General features: G+C 53.6%; 2 protein-coding genes across 8 annotated transcripts in view; both read left to right on the forward strand.

The window, feature by feature from the left end:
* Positions 1-252: 252 nt before the first annotated feature.
* Positions 253-7,059, forward strand: Des (desmin). The gene is made up of 9 exons (XM_047546227.1): positions 253-922; positions 1,848-1,908; positions 2,015-2,110; positions 2,201-2,362; positions 2,535-2,660; positions 3,062-3,282; positions 4,527-4,570; positions 6,010-6,092; positions 6,294-7,059. Exons 1-9 carry the CDS (start codon positions 348-350, stop codon positions 6,333-6,335), a joined length of 1,410 nt encoding a protein of 469 aa, XP_047402183.1. The 5' UTR covers positions 253-347; the 3' UTR covers positions 6,336-7,059.
* A 6,034-nt stretch (positions 7,060-13,093) lies between these two features.
* Positions 13,094-23,161, forward strand: part of Speg (striated muscle enriched protein kinase) — a 56,606-nt gene continuing 46,538 nt past the window's right edge. The window contains exons 1-5 of one of the 7 annotated variants that reach the window (XM_047543332.1): positions 13,094-13,721; positions 15,240-15,279; positions 21,865-21,899; positions 22,457-22,546; positions 22,627-22,963. In XM_047543332.1, coding sequence (XP_047399288.1) covers positions 13,328-13,721; positions 15,240-15,279; positions 21,865-21,899; positions 22,457-22,546; positions 22,627-22,963 — 896 coding nt within the window. In that variant the 5' untranslated portion in view covers positions 13,094-13,327. Of the gene's footprint in view, positions 13,722-15,239; positions 15,280-19,575; positions 20,026-20,993; positions 21,037-21,864; positions 21,900-22,456; positions 22,547-22,626; positions 22,964-23,161 lie in introns of those variants that run through there. The other 6 variants (XM_047543324.1, XM_047543329.1, XM_047543326.1 and 3 more) reach the window with 6 other exon arrangements.

Consider the following 23,161-nt stretch of genomic DNA (forward strand, 5'->3'; position numbering starts at 1 on the left):
GGCCCGCCTGGGGTTGCAGAAGAGCAAGAGCGAGTCATCCTGCTGAAGCGGTTGGCAGGCCTCTCTGTCTGCGACGCTACTCTACCCCTCATACGCACGGCTCGGGGGCGCAGGCCTCTTCGGGGGAGCTGGCCTCCCCGCCCCCAAGGCCAGCGACCGCCCTTTCCTGGCAGGACAGCGGGATCCTGCAGCTGTCAGGGGAGGGGCGGCGGGGGCTGATGTCAGGATGGCTACAAATAGTGCGGACGGCTAGGGGCTCCGTCTCCCCTCACCGCATCCACTCTCCAGCCGGCTGTCCGCCCGCTGCCTCCTCCGTACGCCGACCCAGTCTCGCCCGCGCCGCCACCATGAGCCAGGCCTACTCGTCCAGCCAGCGCGTGTCCTCCTACCGCCGCACCTTCGGCGGGGCCCCCGGCTTCTCGCTCGGCTCCCCGCTGAGCTCGCCGGTGTTCCCTCGCGCAGGCTTCGGCACCAAGGGCTCCTCGAGCTCGGTGACATCCCGCGTGTACCAGGTGTCGCGCACGTCGGGCGGGGCCGGGGGCCTGGGGTCGCTGCGGGCCAGCCGGCTGGGGGCGACCCGCGCGCCCTCCTATGGCGCGGGCGAGCTGCTGGACTTCTCGCTGGCCGACGCGGTGAACCAGGAGTTCCTGACCACACGCACCAACGAGAAGGTGGAGCTGCAGGAACTCAATGACCGCTTCGCCAACTACATCGAGAAGGTGCGCTTCCTGGAGCAGCAGAACGCCGCACTCGCCGCCGAGGTGAACCGGCTCAAAGGCCGCGAGCCGACGCGAGTGGCCGAGCTCTACGAGGAGGAGCTGCGCGAGCTGCGGCGCCAGGTGGAAGTGCTCACCAACCAGCGAGCCCGCGTCGACGTCGAGCGCGACAATCTGATCGACGACCTGCAGCGGCTCAAAGCCAAGTGAGGGCCCAGCGGCCCCAGACCCTCTTTCCCGGGCAGGGCTCCGCTGTCAGCACACTCTTTTCTGGGCCAGGGACCCGCTTCCACCTAATGCCTACAGAGGGTCAGCCCCTGTATCCCCTTAAGCCCCAGGTCTCTCGCATGTGCTCCCCCTCTGCACAGCAGTTCTTGGGGGAGATAGATCAAGGGGGAGAAATCTGAGACCACGGAGGCCTGGTACCCTGCGGGCAGCTGCCTTAAAAAGGAATCTTAAGCTGCTGGAGTGGTGGGGCAGAGATGGCTGAGGAAGGGCTGGAGAACAGGGAGTCGAAGGGGAGGTTGGTGGGAGGGAAAGCTGGGCAGCTCAGCTCAACTGTGATGAGGCCCTGGGGAGGGGAGGCGCAGAGAGAGGGGAGCTTGACTCCCGGGCCTCCCTGAGGCTGTGGCATCACAAGGTTAAGCTGAAGTAGAGGGGAGAGTGAGCAGGAGGCCCTGGTTCTGGAAAAGGTCCGGAGCACTAGCTAGTAGGCTCTACTAACGTCCAGTATGAAAAGGCTGAGTATATTCATGGGTCTTGCTTCTGATATTCCAAGTGAGTAGTCACCCTCCTGCCACCAAAGTCACAAATATTAATCAAGCAGTTACATGGGCCAGGCTTGGACTGAGAACCAGGAACCCAGAGGTGAATAAAATAGACACAGTTTCTAACCCCAGGGAGGTCACAGTCTGGGGGAACATAGACTTCAAGGGTGTGACTACAGGACAGAGATTGGGCCACTTCCTGTCCCCTCCCTGGGTAGGCGGGGCCTCTGCCACTCCCTTTCTGGGCCTCTTGTTTCTACCCATCAGCCAGGCCTTCTCCCTCTGTCCTGAATCCACTCCCTGATCTTTCAGTACTGCCAACTCTATCCCTGTAACTGTCTGTCCTTCTGTCTGTCTTGGTCAGGCTGCAGGAAGAGATCCAGCTGAAAGAAGAAGCAGAGAACAATCTGGCTGCCTTCAGAGCGGTAAGCCCTCTTTGGTCATCCAACAGTCTTCCCATTTCTATCTCTCCTGGGTGTCCCTCTGCCCCACCTGGGCTATCACTGACCCTTGTTGCTTGACCTCTTCCAGGATGTAGATGCAGCCACTCTAGCCCGCATTGACCTGGAGCGCAGAATTGAATCTCTCAACGAAGAAATTGCGTTCCTTAAGAAAGTACACGAAGAGGTACTCAGGGTCCTTGGGCCTTGGTGAAAGCAGCTGGGAATGGGGGTGCCAGGGTGCTCTGGGGGACTGAAGCCCAACCACAACCTGCAGGAGATCCGTGAGCTGCAGGCCCAGCTTCAGGAACAGCAGGTCCAGGTGGAGATGGACATGTCCAAGCCAGACCTCACAGCTGCCCTCAGGGACATCCGGGCTCAGTACGAGACCATCGCGGCTAAGAACATCTCTGAAGCTGAAGAGTGGTACAAGTCCAAGGTGGGTGGCGTGGTCTGGGGACTCAGGCACCTCTGTCCCCTCAATCCCAGTTTGGAGGTGCTGCTTGTAGCCACATCCATGAAGGAGGGTGAACCCAGAGTGACATGCTTCCTTGCCCACCCTATTTGCATCTTGCTCCTGCTTGTCTCAGGGACCCTCTCTCTGCCCTCAGGTGTCCGACCTGACCCAGGCAGCCAACAAGAACAATGATGCACTGCGCCAAGCCAAGCAGGAGATGATGGAATACCGACACCAGATCCAGTCCTACACCTGCGAGATAGATGCCCTCAAAGGCACTGTGAGTCTCCGCCTACTTTCACAAACCCAGCCCTTTTCTATAGCTCACACCCTTGCTTTGTGACCATGACCTACTATAGACCCTCTCTGGGCCTCTATCTCCTCAAGTCTACAGCAGGGGTAAAACCAGATGGGTGGATCCCCAATTGGACACTGAGGATTCAAATGGTTCCTAGGGGCATCTCCCTGTGTAGGGGTGACTTATTCAATGACTGTCCATGTAAGACTTCATTTGAGTTCAGGGTTCCCTGGCTAAGAAGCCTTTGACAACTCCTGAACATGACTATCTGGAGTTACTGCCCAGCACCAAGTCTGTGTCTCTTTCCAACCTGGACCCTAGTGTCCTCCTTCCTGAACATACTCTGAGCTTGCCCTTGACCTGGGCTCTCCTCACCCCTGCAGAACGATTCCCTGATGAGACAGATGCGAGAGCTGGAGGACCGCTTTGCCAGCGAGGCCAGCGGCTACCAGGACAACATCGCACGCCTGGAGGAGGAGATCCGGCACCTCAAGGATGAGATGGCCCGCCACCTGCGCGAGTACCAGGACCTACTCAATGTGAAGATGGCCCTGGATGTGGAGATTGCCACCTACCGGAAGCTGCTGGAGGGCGAGGAGAGCCGGTGAGGAGCAAGGCAGAGGCCGGGGCAGGTTGCTGTGGAGAACCCAGTTCTGCCCCCAGGGAGCTCCAGATCCCCTCAATAAGACCTGGAAGTAAATTTATACATGAGGCCACCTTTCTGCTCATTGCAGAGAACTAATCGAGGTCGCCAGGGTAAAAAGTGATGTAATTAACAGCTTTTATAAAAAGAGAAATGTAAGTATTCCCTTATCCACCTTTAGAATTAAGAACCAAGCAGCATAAAATCATCTTTCGCAATCAGTAATAAAATATTACTGCCAGTCAAGGGAGAGATGAAAGCAGAACAGGGAATTGAGGACGAAAGGGAGGGGGCAGATGGAGACAAATGAGACAGAGGAAAAGACAGAAAGCCTTGCACATGGGTAGGCTAAAAGAAGGGCCGAAGAAACGAGTGTGCACACGTACGCATGCACACAAGCACACATGCACATGCTCGAAAGAAAAGGCTCAGAGGATGTGCTGGAAGCAACCGCCCTCTAGATCCAGAAAACAATATTCAACTGGGAGGGACATGAGGGAGTCCTTGGGGTGATAGATGTTCCATATCTGCAGTTGGACTGGTGGCTACATGGATATAGACATTAATCAACATTCTGAATTGTACACTCGTGATCTGTCCATTACATCGTATAGAAATTCAGCTTTAATTTAAAACAGGTCAATTACTTCCAAAAAATGGTACCCAGTAATACTCATAAAAATAATATGTGAAGTTAAAAAAAATGGCAAACATGTTTAGATATGGACTTATACATAAAGAGAGGTTTCAGGTTTTATACAGTAATGTCGCCGCAGATGACCTTTTAAGGTAGCTAGCTGCGTTGCCTCTTCCCAGCAGCAGGCATAAATGGTCAGCTCCTGGAACTGGCCTGTCTGGAGGGTGGGCACACACAGTGATGTCACAGCTTCTCTTTATACCTCCTTCAGTGGAAGGAGCAAGTAGGAAATGCTGGTGAACTGGAGGGTGCAGAGGGGTGGGGTGTCATGCTAGCAGGTCAGGGTCGGAATGGGTGATCTTTCTAGAAGGGACAGTTCCTGGGACAGCTAGAGTTTGGTTTTGGACCCCGTGTGGGCGGTGGGAGGGCTGGGATCAGTGGACCTGGGACAGCTGAGGATGGTGTTTAAGGAAGGTCGGGGTGTGCCTTGATGGGTGGCTGCAAGGAGAGATGGGAGGAGAATGAGAGTGTCCTTAATCCTTTGGGGACTTGGTCTCTCTCCTTTCAGGATCAATCTCCCTATCCAGACCTTCTCGGCTCTCAACTTCCGAGGTGAGTGTGTGGTAGGAGGTGGAGGTAGGGACACAGGGGCAGGAGTCCAGCTTGGATACTGCCCAAGCCCACCAGGAGGGGAGGTTGAAACCCTGGGGCTGGAGCCAGGCCAGGGAAAGAAAGAGGCCTGCCCAGGATAGGTGGAGAGTGTTTAGGTAGAAGCAGATGAAGTACTGTCTGCGAGAGACGGGGGCGGTTATTGGACCAGGTTGTCTTGTATTATATTGACCATGTCCCTTGCACTTTCTGAAGAATTCAGCCTCGGGAAACTGTCTCTGTCCTGAATCCCAAACTCTGGAAGTACCAGGGGTGTCTCACCCTCCAGCCAGAAGGAATTCACTGCCCATGTCTGTCTGCCAAGTGCTCTCTGTTTATTGAGCACCTCCAGTTTACTGGAGAAAGATGTTGGATTCATGTTTGAAAAAATGAAGCCAAATCTAGCAAAGCCAAAACAATGAAAAGAACGAGCTCTTAAGGCATTCTGCCATCCTGACATCAGTAATATGCAGATCGAATGGCTTTCTAACCCCAGCGAGCAGAAAAACACGCTCTAATGATACATTAGGAAAGCAAGTTGGAGTCCTTGGCAGCTTCTCCTTTCCTAGATCAAACCTCTTATATCTTCGATGTTCATTTCCATCAGGAAAAAATACACGCCCCGCTCCACGGAGTTAAAACGTTCATCACAGGCTAGTTGCTTGCTAAGGAGACTTAGGAACACCAAATCATGATACCAAGGACCCAAATTTGACCCTCCCTATAAAACTCAGAACCTCACTTTTCAGTTAGTTGTTTATACAGACAAGTCTCAGTCTTGCATTTAAAAATCACGTAATGCCTTTTCAAATCAATAGCTCTGTAGCCACAATAGAAAAAGTATCATTATCATCATTTCACAGTGAGGAAACTGAGACCCAGCAGGGCAGTGATTCAGCGTGATGTATCATGACTGAGTCCTGTTCTGACTCACTCTCATTAAGACATCAAACTGCTCATCTTGTCCTAAAGAGGGCTGGGTCCTCCAAAAGGGTGCCTCCAGACTGGGCTTTGGGAATTCTAATGGTCTTGGAGGAGGAGAGACCCAGGACACAAGCTCATGTAGGGTTTTCTTGGAGTCCAGGGTGGAGAGGAAGCTAGGAGTCATTGGGAACATGAATGTGGCAGCCTGGGCCTCAGAGGTCCCCAACCCTCCAAAACCAGCTTGCGTGGTACAATCTGTTGACTCCTAAGAGCGTCTCAACTGTGAGACTTGTCCCCAAGATTTGTAGGGTCACCTTCTGGGTGCTGAACTTAAGGACAGGTGCTAATGTCTAGAAGTAAAAAGCTCATCTTGGGGAGTCTCGCAGGACTTTGGGTGCTGTGGCCAGAGGTAGGAGACCAGCCTGGCCCAGCCCAGGTCTGGGCTTGATCAGGCTGAGTGTGAGGTGGATCTATTACAGAAACCAGCCCTGAACAAAGGGGTTCTGAGGTGCACACCAAGAAGACAGTGATGATCAAGACCATTGAGACCAGGGATGGGGAGGTGAGTGGATTCTCTGGCTCCTCATTCTTGATGGAGACTGGGGGGGGGTACTGGGGGACTGCCAGCCAGGTATCTTCTACCAGCTGAGCTGGTCCAGGACCCCGACTGGGGGCAAGCAGTAGCCGCACAGTGGTGGGGTGCATGGGGCTGAGACTCCTCTTGGTCAGACGTGAGCTGAACTGGGCTTCTTTTTCTGCCTAGGTCGTCAGTGAGGCTACACAGCAGCAGCATGAGGTGCTCTAAAGCCAGAGTCCCTCAGACAACATCCTGGCCCCCTCCTCACCTCCTCCTGAAGCCAGTCTCCTTCCATCCTGGGAGCCACACCCAGCCACCTTTCTCCCTCACAGCCTCTGACCCTTCCTCACTGGCCACCCCTCCTGGTTCCCATCCCGCCCAGCCCCAGGGAGAACCCCAGCTGCCTCTGTGGACCCCATCATGAGTCCTAGCTGTTGGAAGTGGGTGAGCCTGGCCCTAGGGTCGAATGGAACCAGCTGGAGCAGTGACCCTACCCTCTCACCTCTGTGACCTCAGGCTCTAGCCTCTGCTTTGGAAATGGCCCCAGAGCAGGGCATATGGACCCCAAAGTGTCAGGACAGAGCCCCATGGACCCCCATCCCTCAGCCTGGGTCAGAGAGAGAAAGGACAGCCTTGTTAGCAAGCTAGGCAGAGACCAGGGTACTAGCCCCTGTGGAGTCCGAGGGCCTGAGCCTGGCCATGCTCCCTGCCTTCCCTTTCCCTAGCCCAGGGTGGGCTCAGGAAGCAGGGGCTGCAAGAGGGAACCCCCGAAGGTGCTGGATGTGGGAGCAGGAGATGCGGAAGGAGAGAGAGGGTGAGATGCTAGAGAGGAGAGGAGAGGAAAGAGGCAGAGAGGGCTCAGGCTGGCAGGAGGGCGCCACCTCCCCACGCCTGCCCCTCCTGCTGCAGGGGCTCTGAACTGAAACAATAAAGACATAAGCACAAGCCACCATGTTCCCTGCTGTCCTATCTGGTCTCCTGGGGCAGGGGGTCTAGGGCCCTGTCACACCACCCATTACCCTGAGATGGACTGTACCATCTTCCTGCCCAGCCAGACTGGCCCCTGGGCCTTCCAACTCTGTGTATATGTGTGGCATGTGGAGCAGGGAGCAGGGACGCTAACAAGGGGCTCTTGATGGCGAACCAAAAATATATCCTGGTAGGTCGCAATTCCTGAACTGCTCCCTCCACCCGCTACCCTTCCTGCACAGGTGAGGGTGGGAGATACCACTGTCTTCTTGGAAGGAAGTCACAGCTCCCTACACACTGACTCTGAAGGAGGATGCTTTTGGTCCCTTCCCCAAAAAAGCTTCTAGCCTCTTCATTAACCCTTTCTAAGGCCATTTTATGCACAGGGTCCAGGTGCTTGGATAAGAAGGTTGGATATTCTAAAAATGTCAGTTCATCACACTTTCATCTATAATTTCAGTGCAATGCAATTTCAATTAAAAAATAACAAAGGGACATTTTGGAGGAATCAGGGAAGATGGGAGGGGAGAATATAGGACATATGGGAAAAAAAGGAAATCATGGAATAAAACATTGAAATGTATTGTGGGGCTAGGATAATTTAAAAAGATTTTTAACAAAGACAAAATATACAAATAGTAAGAGAATAAAGCAGAGTGTTTAAGTGTTAAGACCCATAAACATATGGGACTCTAGTATATGTTAAGGCAGTCTTAATTAATCAATATAAGGGGAAGGCTTAATAGATCAATATAAAGTTTGAGGAAAATGAGTAGCAGGGTGTTGGGGGAGACATGAAGCCTGCTTCTTTTTTCACTCCTTCCAAATAACATATTCCAGGTGGATCAAAGATTTAGGAAACTTGATGGATTCATGTAGATCTCAGGCTTTATGTTGCTCCTCCAACTTTAAGGGACTATCTTTTAAAGGAGATGGCAAGAGGAGAAAGATCAAAAAGATGATAAACTCAAGACCATCTATAGGTGAAATAACTTAATGAGTCTTAAGTTCCCTACTCTGTGGTTCCAAACTGATTTTTCCAGAAACTTCTAAAACCCTTTCTGGAGACCCTGCTTTTCTCCCCTGCTTTGAGGCAATCCTCGTTCACAGGAGGCCCCTTTTGACAGGAGGAGCTGGGGTTCCACTACAGGTCCCCACAACTGCCACAGGTGACTTGGTCATTTCCTTTCCCCTGGTACTCAAATGGGGTGGGCCCTGTAGGCCCTGTAGGCCGCAACCAGTCTTCAGAAAAACTCCATAGCTGTCAAGAAACATGGAGCCAGAAATGCGTGTCTTCACATTGGAACAGAAGAAGAGGGATGGGCTAGGGGCTTCTTATCCCTGAACCTGTGGGGGTCCTGGAATCGCAGCTGACCTCTCTGTGAGGGAACCTCCGGTGGGGCTGGGCCCTGGTGGATAACAAGGGGAGGGAATTTGGAGAAGTTTCTAGAACCTTGCTCCTTCTTTCCCTGAATGAGTTATGTACACTCAACTGTCCCGCCAATGATAAAGGGACACATAGGTCAGGGAAGGTTTTGGAGGCAGCCCCCATGCTCAAAAAAACACTTGGGTACAGACTAGTCACTAGTGGGGAGGGAGGGAAGGATCTCAGACTCTCAGAGTCAGATCTCAGAAGTTCCCTGGACAACAACCCTCCCAGTACAGAAATTCGCTTTCTAGTCTTGCCTCTGCTTCTTTGATAGGCAGTGAGTTGGTCCTCTGCCTGCCTATCCACAGTGTCAGAGAACTCCCTATTTGCCCTTCCATCAGGAGGAAGCCCTTACTTCTGGGCACACCTGTCTTCTGTAACTGCTACCCACCTGTCCTCAGGAGGGAGCCAGTGCCACCCTCTGACTCTCCGGGGGGAAACATTTTCTGAGTAGAGCCTTCCAGGCCTGCACTCCCCTCCCCCCGGCTCCCTGGGAGCCAGGGAATGGGTAAAGAAACCAAAGAAGGCTTGGTTCTCACGGGGGTTGTGTGCACACCACCAGACGACAGTGTACCCCTGCCCCTTCCGCACACACCCCTTCGTCTCCCTGGCAAAACCTTTCCCGGCTCTTTGGAAGGCTCTGGGGTCATCTCAAGACTCTGAATGTGGAGAGAAGAGGACTCACAGAGGACTGGCCAGTTAATTTCCCACTGAAACCAAAGAACCAGGCCCAGGCCAGCTCTGATCCCCTCTGATGGGGGAGCAGGAAGGACAGTGGAAATGGATAGGTCCTTGTTCCAAAAACCCAGGGCCCTGTGGACAATTTCCTACCCTCTGTCCGCTGTCCACTCTGGCTGCCCTTGAGCCCTGCTCCTTGAGGCCCTATTCATCCCTTCCTCTGACTCACTGCAAGCTGACCCAGGGTACAAGGAGAAATGCATCTATGACCTCTGCTTCAACACCTAAGTTGCTAGTGACCTATGAGTAGGGATTTTACCTACCTTATTCACTGCTATATCCGTAGTACCCAGAAGAGTGCTTAGTGCATAGTGGGCATTCGTTAAATGTTTAAATACTTCTTCAATGAATACACACCACTTTTTTTTTTTTTTTAATTTAAATTAAATATTCACCAGGAAGGACTGATGGCCCCAACTTCACTCACTGATTCAATGAATGCATATTGAGATACTCCCCCTTGTTAGACACGTGGTACACATTTACAACAGAGAGTTAGCACCTCATAGCTCAGAGAAGTGGAGTGACCTACCAAGGTCACACAGCATTCTGCAGCAAAGAAGGACCAGGCCCTGGGCTCCTTGGCTTCTGGAGCCCAGATATCTTTCCATGACACCACAGACTTGAGATGGAAAGCCAGGGCTTACTGGCAGCACACACACCCAGCCTGGCGCCAGGCTGCAGGGCACTGTGGGGCCCCTGCTGAGGGACAGACAAGTGCCTTGAAGCCAGCTGCTTCTGGGTGGCAGGCTGGGCCAGAGCCTGACCGCTTCCAGCTGTCGCGGTTTTTGTGGGCTCCTCCAGGAGAGGGCACCAGTGGCACACGAGGGTCTGCACCCTCCCTACCCAGGCCCACAGACCCTTGAGTGCATGCCCCAGCGAGGGACACAGGAAGGCAGGAGACAAGTCATGTTCTGGCCTCTGTACCAGGCTCCTTTAAATAGTTAATATTCATTTTACTATTTCATATAATATTTGAATGCCATCACAACCATGTAAGATCATGTCATTTTCTGGTCAAAACACTGAGATGATTTCTCATTTCACTAAGAATGAAAACACCATGGCCTGCAAGATGCTAGGCCATCTGGCACCTGCCAGGTGTCTGATCCAGTTCCCTCCACTCTGCCCTCACTCCCTCTAGCCTTGCTGGCCTGCTGGCTCTTCTGGGAGCCCCTGTGACATATTCTTACCTAGCCTGAAGCTGTCCTTCCCTGATGTCTGTACCATTTGCTTGCTTCCCCCTTCAACATTAGCTCCGATGTTCCTGTGGCCAACTCCACCCACCTTATTTGAAAATAACAAGCCCACCTCATATTTCCACCCCAAGTACTTATCTCCCAAAATACTTATCTCCTTCTCACGATCTTCACAATCTCTTTATGGCTGTTGAATGTCTTTTGTGGACTATAAGCAACCCTGGGGAAAGGAATCCTTGTTTGATTTGTTCACTGGTATGTTCCCAGCTCCATACACACAGTAGGAACTCAAAAATGATTGCTGAATGCATAAACAAATTCCGAGATAGGCTACCCTCATTTTACAGATAAGGAAACCGAGGCTTAGAGATGCTCAAGATCACCCGGTCTGCTTATTTGACCAGCTGACCAATTGGCCAAGACTCACAGGTTACCCACAGCATTTCAGACAATTGTTAAGGCATGGAGTTAAGAAGCTTCAGGTTTAATTAGTTTTTAAAAAACAGTCTCTATTCCTTTGTTCTTGATGTTCTGTTTGCAATGCTTTCTCCCACATTTTTACCTTTTTAGAATTCAATTTACATTGTAAAGTTCAATTCATCATCAGTGGTTGCCTGGGGATGGTGGAGGGGGTGTGGTTGACTACAAAGAGGATGCACAAGCAATATTTAGGGTGGGGGAACTGCTCTGTATGGTCCTGAGGTAGTGAATGCATGACTCCATGCATTTGTCAAAACCCAACACAAAGAGTAATCTTTAATATATGCAAACTACAAGAAAAATTATTCCTCAAGGCTCTTAATCTCTATGGATATAATTCAGTATTTAAATTGTTTCTGCTGTACTGTGCGGCTTTGACTTCAGCATTCTAGAATGAAGGTGGGAATGAGGAAGTAAGGGCTACAGTGCCTCTCCTCATCTCCAAATGACTCATGGATTCTTTCAGTCCCTCTCTGACTTCATCCCACAGGGCTCAAGGTCAGGTGTGGGTCTCTCACTGACTATTTTTGAACTTTTTGATTTTGAGAAATTGTTGATTCACATGCAGTTGTCAGAAATAACATAGTGAGATCCTATGTGCCCTTCACCTGGTTTGCCTGATGGTGACACCTCGTATGATCGTGCAGTATCACAACCAGGAAGGTCACATTGGTATAGTCCATCCACCTTCGTTAGGTTTACCAGTTTTACACACACTCTTAGGGTGTATGTGTGTATACACGTGCACATGGACATTTAGTTCGATGCAATTTTACCACTTCTGTAGGTTCATGTGACTGACACCACAGTCCAGTTATAGAACTGGTTGAGCACAAAAGCCTCCTCTGGATTTTTATTTTATGTATTTCTTTGCAGTGCTGAGGATTAAACCCAGGGCCTTGTGAACGCTAAGTGAGTGCTCCACCACTGAGTTATACCCCCAACCCCCATCAGAAATTTTTATTTCTTATTTTGGGGTGTCATCGATTAAAACTAGGGAAGCTCTGTGTGTGTGTGTGTGTGAGAGAGAGAGAGAGAGAGAGAGACAGAGAGACACACACACACACACACACAGGGTCTTGCTAAGTTACTGAGCCTAGATTGGAACTTGAAATTCTCCTGCATCAGCCTCCCAAAGTCACTGGGATTACATGATTGTTCCTGGCTACTCTGGACTTTTAAAAAGTCATAATGTCTTGTCTTGATGTTTCTCAGAGTGCAACCCTTAGACACATGAGAGTCAGCTGGGTCTTTTGTTAGATGGGCAGATTCCTAGGCCCTCCAAGCCTCTCCACTGAACCAGGTCTCTTGGGATGCAGCCTGAGAATTCGCACTTCCTTGGAAGACTATTGCTCTAGTTAGCCACCATCCCTGGTCCACACACTGTGGCTGCCAAAGGCATTCTCCTAAAACACAGCTCTGTCCCCCTCACTACCTGCTTAGAACTCTGTGCCCCCTGCCCTCAGAATAGAGACTTTAGCGACCAAAGCCTTGTGAATGGCAAGCTCCACCTCCCTTTCTTCTACTCCCAAAGCACCATGGTCAATCAATCCCTCCAAAACTTTCTGATTCAGAACTCATCCTCTTTCATCATGCTCTCATTTTGTTCATGCTGTCCCTCTGCCTGCAATGTCCTTCCCACTCTTTTCTGCCTGTTGCAACCCTATCCAACTATTAGTACAGATGAGGACTTGGAGGTTGAGAGAGGTTTGGTGTCACCCAGTGTGTAAGGGCAGGACCAGCTGGGAGACCCAATCCATCCATCTGCCAGGCTCCTGGTCTTACTGTTGGCCAGCTGTAATGGAGGTTCTGGGTGGCCACTGGTCCTTCCTTCTGGCAGTCTGCTCCCTCCACTTGGGAGGTGGAGGTGGCCTCTCCAGTCACCTCTGCAGTCTCATGAAGACCTTTCCTCTTCCTTTCCTCCAGTCACCAGCCTTGTGAGGCTGGGGCTCAGGGACCTGAGAGGAGGGAGGAAGGGAAATGGGATTGAGCCCAGGGGTAACTTGATTCCCCTGCCTGGGGCTGGGGTGGTAGGGGGACAGGCACCCCATGGGAGAGGGGGCCTGGAACCAATCCCCAGGGATTCATTTAAGCCAGAGCTGGTGGACTAGCAGTGGGGGCTCCTGGAGGGAGAGAAGAAGCCGGTGGAGTCCAAGTCCCCTCCTTTGCTGCCCCCTCCCTCTACAGTTCCCTCGCAACGCAACCCGAGCCGGGGGGCCTAAAAATAGCCCCCGAGGCGCAACCGCGGCCGCCCTGGTGACCTTCTGGGTAGCACAGGCCGAAGGCGGGCAGGCAGCAGGAAGGCAGGCCGCCGGCCCCCCAGGACTCGTCTCCCAGGTCACCATCCCCCCGGTGCCCCGTGGCCGCTCAGTTCCAGCGCCCCCCAAGCCCAGCTCACAGAGGCCATGCAGAAAGCCCGGGGCACGCGAGGCGAGGACGTGGGCACGAGGGCACCCCCCAGCCCTGGGGTGCCCCCGAAGAGGGCCAAAGTGGGGGCCGGCGGAGGGGCCCCGGCGGCCGGGGCCGGGGCTGGGGCTCCAGTCTTCCTGCGACCCCTGAAGAACGCGGCGGTGTGTGCGGGCGGCGACGTGCGGCTGCGGGTGGTGGTGAGCGGGACGCCCCAGCCCAGCCTCAGCTGGTTCCGGGATGGGCAGCTCCTGCCCGCGCCGGTTCCCGAGCCCAGCTGCCTGTGGCTGCGGAGCTGCGGGGCGCAGGACGCCGGCGTGTACAGCTGCAGGGCCCAGAACGCGCGGGGCCGGGCCTCCTGCGAGGCTGTCCTCACTGTGCTGGAGGTCGGAGGTAATGGGGAGGTGGGGCCAAGCCTGGCGGGCTGGGGGCAGGGAAGGTAGAGAAGGGTTGCCCAGGCCACGTGGGCCAGGTAGCGGCTCGTCCGCCTTCTTCCCAGGTGCTCAGGCTTCTCAGCTGCGCAGGCCCAGAAGTGCAGATGGAGAGTGAAATGCAGGGAAAGGGTGTCAAGGTAGAGAGGCTCCCCACTGGAAGGTCAGAGGTCAAGGGTCAGCAGTTGGTGAGCCCAGCTTGAGACCCACACAGGCCTTTTGGGGAATTCTGTAGTGGAACCCCTCCTAGCCCTTCTGTAGAGAGAAGCCTCCAGGGAGAAATCCTTTTCTTCAGCTCCAGTAACAGACTTAGGAAGCAGGCCACGAGTTCTTTATAGGTGTGCGCCTGTCTGAAGGAGGGGCCAGTTCCCCTGGTCAGGCAGCTCTGTGGAGTGGGTGGGCCACTGCTGTGGCAGGGCTGGTATGATCAGCACCAGGCAGGGCAAAAGGGTGTGGGACATCAGGAGGCAGAGCCAGGGTGACTTGAGAATCCACACGCATGCATATGTGTGTAACACCTGTGCAGGCTGTGGAGTTGTGGACTCTGTGTGATGGTACATACAGATAGATATGGGAAAGGGGCATGTACAGGTCGTGTGGAAAACCTGTGGGCCATGTCTGCTGCCATTCCAGAGCGAATTTGGGAGGACATGGAAGGAGGATCCTCTGGGCAGGCTCAGACCCCTGCCTTTGTGGGAGGTACAGTTCCAGGCTGGTGGTCTGAGGCAGAAGGGGAGGATAGGAGCCTGGACCCTGTACTTATGGTTCTGCTGAAGCTGGTAGGGATGCCAGACCAGGGTTGATTCTCCTTGGATCCATTTTTGAACTTCCCTTTTTATTTCCTCAGTCCCTGAGTTAGCTAAATGGTTCTTCTGGCCAAAGACAGAGCCTTCGGTAGAAAACAGTTCTGAGGAAGTAGAATTTGGGGGATAGCAAGCAACTGGAGGGAGGTGTCACTGTTTCAGGCATTTGTAAGAAGAACGTCTCAATCCAGTTGGGTAGTGTCCTATAGGGTCCACTCCTTGGGACCTGGGAGGAGACCCAGGGATGAAGGGAAGACCTGAGTAGCTAGAGGAAAAAGAAGGCTCAGGGTGCAGCCTAGTTGGGAAACAGAGCTCTTAGCACCTCCTCTCCCCAACTTTACCCTGCTCACCTCCCAGGGTCTCCAACTACTGATTCCTCATGATCTCTGTGGCCAGACCTGAGCAAGAGAAGGCTAAGGTTAACTTCTCCTGATTGGCTTAGCCACTGGTCAGATACAGGCTTCTCCAGCCTGGGGTGATGGGATGGAGCACATTATGAGCTGGGGAAGGAATAGACTTACTTAACTCTGGTCCCCTCAAGAGCAAAGGGTGCTGAAAACAACATAAATCAAAGGGTAAGATAGTACGTTAGCGAGAACAGGTGTAGGGAGGGAGAGGTAAGGGGAAGGAAGGGCAGAGAAAGCGTAGGGTCATAATATTTGTTTAATGTTGGACAGGTCCACAGAGAACTTCAGCTCCAAACACTTCCTTTTACAGGTGAGGACATTGTGGACCAGAGGGGAGGGAGATCTGCCTAAGACGTGCAGCTAAGTATGGCCATCCCATCTCAGAACTAAGAGCCTGGTACTCTTGGTTTTGGCTCTGGAGGCTTTTTACTACCTAAAAAAGTTCTGAAGGGGGAGAGAGAGGGAGAGAAAGAGCAAGAGTGAGCTGTTCAGTGTTTGAGGAGTATCTGATACATTATTGGTCTGGCATTTTTCTTAATATGGGAGCCTCCTAGTTTGCCTGGTCCCTCTAAGTACTTTATAATCTGGGTGGCTTGGTGGGCAGAGCTGAGCCGTGGACAGAGGCTGGGGACAGTCTCTAGTCTGGGATGCTCTGGTGAACAGCAGGCTTGAAGATCTTGCGTGAGGAAAAGACCCCGGGTGCTGGATTTGGGGCCTTTGACAGTCATGTTAGAATCAGAAAAGGATTGGGCTGCAGCATGTCACATATGAGAACATGTCCGGGTTTTACAGAGGATAGCACAACAAGTGGAAGCCTCGTTCTGTCCCACTGCAAAGAACCAGGTGGTTAACAATTATACCCTTTTCCCACCATTTAGGGAAGGGAGGGGCTTTGCTTTCCTGATGTTTGGAGATTCACTGGATGAATCTGGCTTCTACTTCCTTCTATTGCCCACCCGCCACCAGTCCCTTCCCAGTGACAGCTCTTGAACAGAGGCAGCTGCACAAGTATCTAAGCTGAGACTCATGGAAAACTTTCTCGGTTGGAATCAACAGCAGGATTCAGGGTACTCGAGGAAGCCAAGCAAGGACCTGGCTGCAGAGGAAAGGAGGCAGTTTCCTGGCTGGGATTGCTCTTTGGCCCAGCAAGACAGGGCGATGCTAAGGCTCCTGGCATGGCTCAGGATGAATGGGTATTGGCAAGGCTCTGGGAGGCTGGGTCCTTGAGAAGACAAGTGGGTTGCAGGCTGGGGAGTTTGGAGGATGGGCGAAACTAGGGTGGTAGTGATAGGATTTTGGGATATAGAAATGAAAAAATAGGAGGTAAAGATAGCAAAAATGCAGGATGTTTATAAAGTCCTTTAATGTGTAAGACACTCTATCTCATTTAATTATTTAATCTTCCAAACCCCAGGTTACTATTATGACTGATAGACATAAAAACAACTGGGGTTCAACGAGAAAATTTACCCAAGGTCACGTCACATGACTAAGGGGGGTAGGGCTGGGTCTGAAAACTGGATCTCTAGGTCTGGGTCCACACTGCCTATTCACAGAGAGAGAGGTGTGGGAAGGCTACATCTAGATTTGTCAACATGACCATCTTTCTCCTGTCAACATCGCAGTCTACCCCTGGCCTGGTTTCTAGCCTAGGCAGGCATTCTTTTCTTTCAAAACACCAGGTTCCCACCTGTAGAAGCTGAGGAGCCACATGTAAATCAAGGGACTAGAGCAAGTGCTACCATCAAAGGTTGGGGCCTGCATGGCTGCAGAGGGAAGCCTCTTTGTAAGGGGGTCAGAGGGAGAGGGCACAGTTGAGAGGAGGGGCAAGCGAAGGATGCTCACCTGTATGTTAACTAGAGTTTTGCACAGAGTGTGGGGGACTCTGGTGTCAATCATAAGGCCAACAGATGGTAATGAACCATTCTGGAGACTTGAAGGTATGAAGGGCAAAATTAGAGACAGGAAGAGAGAGTGAGTTGAGGTGAGGGAAAGATAGGGAGCGCACCAGAACCCATGATGAGAAATATTTTACGATTTCATCTTTTTTTTCTGAAATTGGAAGTGACAAGATAAAATCCCAGGAGAAAAGTAGTATGGAGCTGAAAATGAGTATGGAGAGTGTCACTGTCCATCAATGCCAAGTGCCAATCAGAGAGAGGAGGGACCAGAGTGGGAGCAGAAAGATGGCCTGGGAAGGAAGCAAGAAAAGAGCAGAGAGGAGCAGTGAGTCAAAGCCCTTGCAGGAGACACTTTGCTGATCAAAGCAGGGCCTTCCAGGAAGCTCTGGGTAGAATCAGGGGGGTGGTCACTTCTCCAACTGTTTCTTGGAAAAGGATCTGGGTCAGGACAGAGAAGTGGGGAAGACTGGATGAAGGGAGCTATTTTAGAAGATTCATTCTCCCCTTCCCTAGCACTTCTCATCCCCTCCCCACCTCTGCAGTTCTGCCATCTACTCCCATGTTCATTGAGTGCCTCTTCTATGCCAGTTACTGTATTAGGTGCTTGGAATACATGAGTGAAGGGGAAAAGACTAACATTCGTGTCCTCCTGGAGGTTACTTTCTAGAGAGGAGAGACAGACAGTATGTAATAAATATGGTAAATAAGTAAATTATATAGTGTGTCAGGAATACAGAGCAGGGTACTTAGTAAGGGAGGGAAAAGAGGGAGAAACTTAACTGAGTTGGGAAAGGGAGGTAGAGGGGAGGACGGTGGGTGCCTGTGACTCAAAGGAGTGTCTGCTTAAGAGACCAGGTATGGTACAGGACTTGGATTTTCTCTGGCTAAGGGGAAATGCTGGCAGCAAGGAAATGGGAAACCTGAGTTTGAGGAAATGGCAGGAGAGCACAGCTGCCAGCCCTGGAGGGAAGGAAAAATGGGGCGATCTGGGGCCAACAGCGGAGGCCCACTCTGAGAGCATGTCCCAGACCAGCACTTCAGCAACACAGGTCCAGGGCAGGAGCACAGAATCTCCCGGTCCCTCCTAGGCCCAGCTGTCCCGTCACTCACGCCCGCTGCCCATTGGTTATTTTTGCTATGGAATGTGCCAGCCCCTCGGATTCTCCTGGGGAACAGGGTCTCAAGTTACCCCCTCTCCCATCTCAGCTACCCCATCTGTGAGTGGGACATCTGGGGGTGTCCAGGGTCCTTTGGCTGGAAGTAGTTTGGACACACACCCATGCCCTCTCATGGTCCCTGTGTATGGATCTGTACTTGCAACATTTGTCACTGATAGTCTGGGACACAAGAACACCTGTATATACCCAGAATGTACAAGGTCTGACCTTAAACTTTAAAAAAGGGGGTGCTGCAAACTCAAATAACTTCAGGGGCCAAATAGAAACTGAAATATGGGAAGTGCTATTGTCAGCAGCTCACTTTGAGATGCTTGTCCCACCCCAAATATTGTGCAGATTGAACAAAACTCATTGGTCTGACTCTGTCTTTATTTCAGTACCCAGGCTTTAAAGCAATAAGTTTACAGGACACACTGACCAATCAGCATGTGATGCTTTGTGGCATAATGGTCAATCACCTGTCATAGAATCCTGGCCCCCTCTATCCTGACTGTGTGAGCTTGGGCAAACATCTCTGCCTCAGTCTCATTCCCTATTGTGAGGATTGGATGAGTTTTTTCGTACAAAGTGCTTAGCACAATGCCAAGTTCAGACCAAGAATGCAATATGTGTTATAATAATTACTTATAAATTAAGTAATTATTAAATTATTTTATTTTAAATTATTATTAAATTATTTTATTCTCACTAAATCCTGAGAAACCAGGATTGGCACCACTTAACATGGTGGGATGAGAATTTCAATCTGAAGACTTGCAGTCTCAGAACCTGTGTGGCTCTGGCTAAGCCATAGGACTTCTCTGAGCCTCAGTGGTTTGTCAGTGAAGTGGGACTGGCAATGCTCCTAAGGGCTTGAAACTCTCCGGGTTGCTTTAAGTTGGGGTAACATTTGTAAAGTGCCAGGCACTTGGTAAATATTAAAGAAACCTAGTTCCCATGATTATTGGGGAATGGTAAATAGAACTCAGTTTATGCCAAGTGTTCATGGTGCGGAATGGGGTGATGGGTGGGGAGGCCAGTGAGGGGAACATACAAATAAAAAATCTGGCGAGGGCTGAGGATGTAGGTCAGTGGTAGAGACCTTGCCTAACATGGAGGCTCTGGGTTCAACCCTCAGCCCGGCCCAAAGAAACATCCGGTGAGTGTGCCCACCTGTGAGAACATAGGTTGATTCTGTGAACACTAGTAGTTCCTCTGGACATCTTAGCATGTATGTGTGTGTACACGTGTGGGGAAGGCATCAAGAAATTCAAGGCAAAGAGAGGAAACCATCTGCGGCTGTCCTGAGGATCCTAGGCGTTTTGTAGCCTGGGTCCCCGTCAGCAGGGAGCCCCCATGCCCAAAAACCCTTGCCCTGCGTATGACCTAGGCGCCTCCACCCGGCACTGTGTCCTGCGGTGAATTGGGTACTGCCTGGCACGGTCTGCGTGTGCGCATGTTTGCGGAATGAGCGAGTGGAGATGCTATTGACCTTCCAGGGCCGCCGGGCGGGAGGAGGGTGGGGACGGACGGCCTAGAGGCCGCTTTGGGCTGCCAGTGAGAGTGGCCTGAGCAAGCGGCCGCTGCACCCGCCCTTTCTGTGCCTCAGTTTCCCCATGTGCCCAGGGCCCGGGAGGCAGATGCGGGGGGAGTGCGGGCTGTCAGCGTCGGGAGCTGTCCGGTGGGCGTCCGGGGAGGCAGGTGGGGGCCGCCCCAGGAGACGCAGAGGGGCAGGAAAGGGCAGGGGCGCCAGGTGGGGTGCAGGCTGGCGGGGGAGGGCGGGCACTGGGCGCCGCCGCCGCCTTCGCCTTACCCCCACCAGGGCTCGGGAGGCCCGGCGGCTCCTTCCGCCACCCGCGCCGGCTCCCGCCCGCTCCCCCGCTCGCCCCCGGCCCCGCCTCCGACTCCGCCCCGCCCCCGCCGTCCCCTCCTCGCCCGGCCGCCGGCCCGGCCCCCTCCCCCGCCATGAAGAAGCTGTGGGTGAAGAAGCGTTTCCAGGTGAGGGCTCCGGGGGCGGGCAGCGCCGGGAGGGGGCAGGAAGGGCTGGGCGCCCCGGAGGGAGGGCGGGTCACCGCGGCTGGGCCCCGGGGAGGGGGCGCTGGAGCGGCGCCGGCCCCACCCCAGCCTCGCGGAGGGTGGCGGACCGGGTGCTCCTGGGGGGAGTCCCGGGGGGCGCCCCGGCCCTAGTCCGGAGCGCTCAGGCCCCTCCCCGCGCTGAAGGGCAGAAACCCCTGTAGTCCCCAGTCCCCGCGACCACCCGGGGAGGCCACAGCTGCAGCTTCGGCGCGAGGGGTCCACTTGCTTCGCCATCTCTGGCGCCTCTATCCAACCCCAGTCCCCGACCCTGGTCTGGTTTTCCCCTGCTGCCCACTCTGGAGCCTTCCATCTTCTGAAGCTCCCGAAAGAAACGCAAACGGATCTGCGCTGAGCTCTAAATTCCCCCAAGCCCTGCCCTGCCCTTCGCGTACCCGGGCCTCCTTCCTGCATTCCTCAGGCTCTGGCCCTTTGGGGAACCTTACTCTTTGCCCCCTCATCCCCCTCCCCCGCCCTCTTGACACCTTTCCCAGGTATCTGTCCTTTTCCCCAGCATGAATCTGTGTCCTTGGCCCTCCTTCTTCCATCATTCAAGCGCACCCCCTCCATCTTCTCTTCAACCATCCTGGCTACCACATCTCTTCTCTATCTGGCCCCAGGCTATGAGCCTCTGTCCAGCAGGGAGTCCCAGTGTGGGACCTACAGCCTTTCTGTTCCCTCACCTTCCTACCCTGCTCTTGAGCCAAGCTGGGTGGCCTGGAGGAAGGCAGAGTGGATATATTCTCTACCGCAAGCTATGCGCCCCCCCACCCCCCAACACACACACTGGACCTAGTATGCATTTCTGCCTGATACAGCAGGTTGGGATGGGAGGTATAGGGACTCAGGAGCAAGCTTCCCCCCAACAACTCATTCTGGCTTTTCTCTTTCAGAAAACCGGCCATTCTCGCCGGGCCTTTGGCCGACTTACCCATGGTGCGTGGACTGCTCTAGCCCATGCCCGCTCCTCTTGATCCATGTCCCTTCATGAGGCATCAAGGCCCTGAAGATAGCCCATAAGATGTGGGACACCCCACCCCCCCATTCATCTACCCACCCACCCAAGAAGGGCCCCTGGGCCCTGAAGCTGAGAGAGGATCTAGCGATGGGGAGGGGGCTTACCAGCACACCCTACCATGGGCCTGGGCTCCCTGTTCTCCATCTGAGACCAAGTGAGGAGGAGCATATTACCATGCTATGGCAACCAGCACACGGCTCCTGCTTGTCATGGCACCCAGAGGGAAACTGAGGCACAGAACCTGATAGACTCTAGGAAAGTTAAAAATATGCCCAGGAATCTTTGTTTCTAACCCAACTTCTGGGCATTTTTAAGAACTACTCACCAGTAGAAGAGAGGGTTCTTGAGGAAGGTGCCTGTCACAGCCCAATGCAGACAGATGTGCTTCTTTTGTAAAGAAGAGTTAAAGCATAGTACAAATTCTGTGGTAGAGGGTAGGACGACCCCTAATATTTGAAGGCCCAGGCCTGTGACTGCACTGGGCATAAACAGGTGTGAGTATGGCCAGTAGGCACAACAGGAAGTGTCCAGGGTCCCAAAACCACTGGATCAGTTGGGACAACCAGCCCAGCACATGGGGGTGGGCTCCCCATGCTGGACACATCTGGTGTCCTCCTCCCTCACCCATCCCCACAGGGTACTGGGGACCCTTGTGCCCCTTCTGTCCTCCCTGTCCTCCATGCCCCACCCCACAAACACTCTGATAACTGTCTGTCCACATCTCTCTCCTGCTGCTCCTATGGAAGCGAAGTTTTCCGCTCCTGCAGAAAGCAAAGTTACGGTAGGAAGCTGGCTTCTGCCCTACCCCCAATTCCCCCTCTACCCTGCCCAGCCCTGGCCTCTCCTCACCCTGCCTCAGCTGTGTACCCTGATGCCTTCCAGCTGGTTTAGGGTGCAGGACAGGCTGGCCCTGCAGCTGGTCGAGTGCCCTGACAGGACTCTGAGGTGACTCCCCTTTGTTCCTGGGGAACTGGAATCCAGACTTTAGAGCCTTGGAACCTAGGCCTTGTTATTTTGGGCACCACACAGGACTTAAGCTGTTACCAACAGGGAGAGGAGGGGGAGGGGATGAGGCTCTCGTAAGCCATTAACTGGGTGGCAGGGAGGCTGGCAGTTTTGAGGGCCCCATGGAGGCAAGGGTGAGTAGCCAGAGATGGAGCCAGGGCACTAGTGTGGGAAGCTGGGCAGGGAGATGAGAAGCAAGAGAGAAGACTGGGTCCTGGAAGCCCTACCTGTGGTAAGATGGAGCCTGCTATGGGGGAGGCAGGAGGCGACATAGGCAAGAGCTGGAGGCGGAGGGAGGAGGGCCCTGCCCACACAGACCCCCTTCTTCTCCAGACTCAGAGACTGCTGAGGATGACATCAGCGATGTGCAGGGGACCCAGCGCCTGGAGCTTCGGGATGACGGGGCCTTCAGCACCCCCACGGGTGAGCTCTGGGTGCTCTGAGAGCAGGCAGGCGGGTTTCCCACAAGGGGCGCCTAGGTCTCACTGTGCTCCGTTCTATAGGGGGCTCTGACACTCTCGTGGGCACCTCCCTGGACACACCCCCGACCTCCGTGACAGGCACCTCAGAGGAGCAAGTGAGCTGGTGGGGCAGCGGGCAGACGGTCCTGGAACAGGAAGCGGGCAGTGGGGGTGGCACCCGCCGCCTCCCAGGCAGCCCAAGGCAAGCACAGGCAACCGGGGCCGGGCCACGGCACCTGGGGGTGGAGCCGCTGGTGCGGGCATCGCGAGCTAATCTGGTGGGCGCAAGCTGGGGGTCAGAGGATAGCCTTTCGGTGGCCAGTGACCTGTATGGCAGCGCGTTCAGTCTGTACAGAGGACGGGCGCTCTCCATCCACGTGTAAGTAATGGCCTCACCTGGGCCCGCATTGTCCCATCTCACATGCTGTCCTGCACTGCCCGTCACTGCTCCATCAGCCTCCACCCCATCGCCCCTGCCCCATCCATCTCTGTGCAAACCCCCTCCACCCCACTGCTGGCCTCAGCTACACTCTTCCCACACCATTCCCTCCTTTTTGGCCATCACCTCCCACGTCCT

The sequence above is a fragment of the Sciurus carolinensis genome, chromosome 3 (genome assembly GCF_902686445.1).
Source record: "Sciurus carolinensis chromosome 3, mSciCar1.2, whole genome shotgun sequence".
NCBI classification, from domain to species: Eukaryota; Metazoa; Chordata; class Mammalia; order Rodentia; family Sciuridae; genus Sciurus; species Sciurus carolinensis.

What these genes read in the sequence shown, in the direction of transcription:
- Des (XM_047546227.1), top strand. Translation starts at nt 348, where the DNA reads ATGAGCCAGGCCTACTCGTCCAGCCAGCGCGTGTCCTCCTACCGCCGC. An exon ending in ATCTGGCTGCCTTCAGAGCG is followed by an intron (nt 1,909 to 2,014) that starts GTAAGCCCTCTT and finishes GACCTCTTCCAG; the next exon opens with GATGTAGATGCAGCCACTCT. An exon ending in CTGGAGGGCGAGGAGAGCCG is followed by an intron (nt 3,283 to 4,526) that starts GTGAGGAGCAAG and finishes CTCTCCTTTCAG; the next exon opens with GATCAATCTCCCTATCCAGA.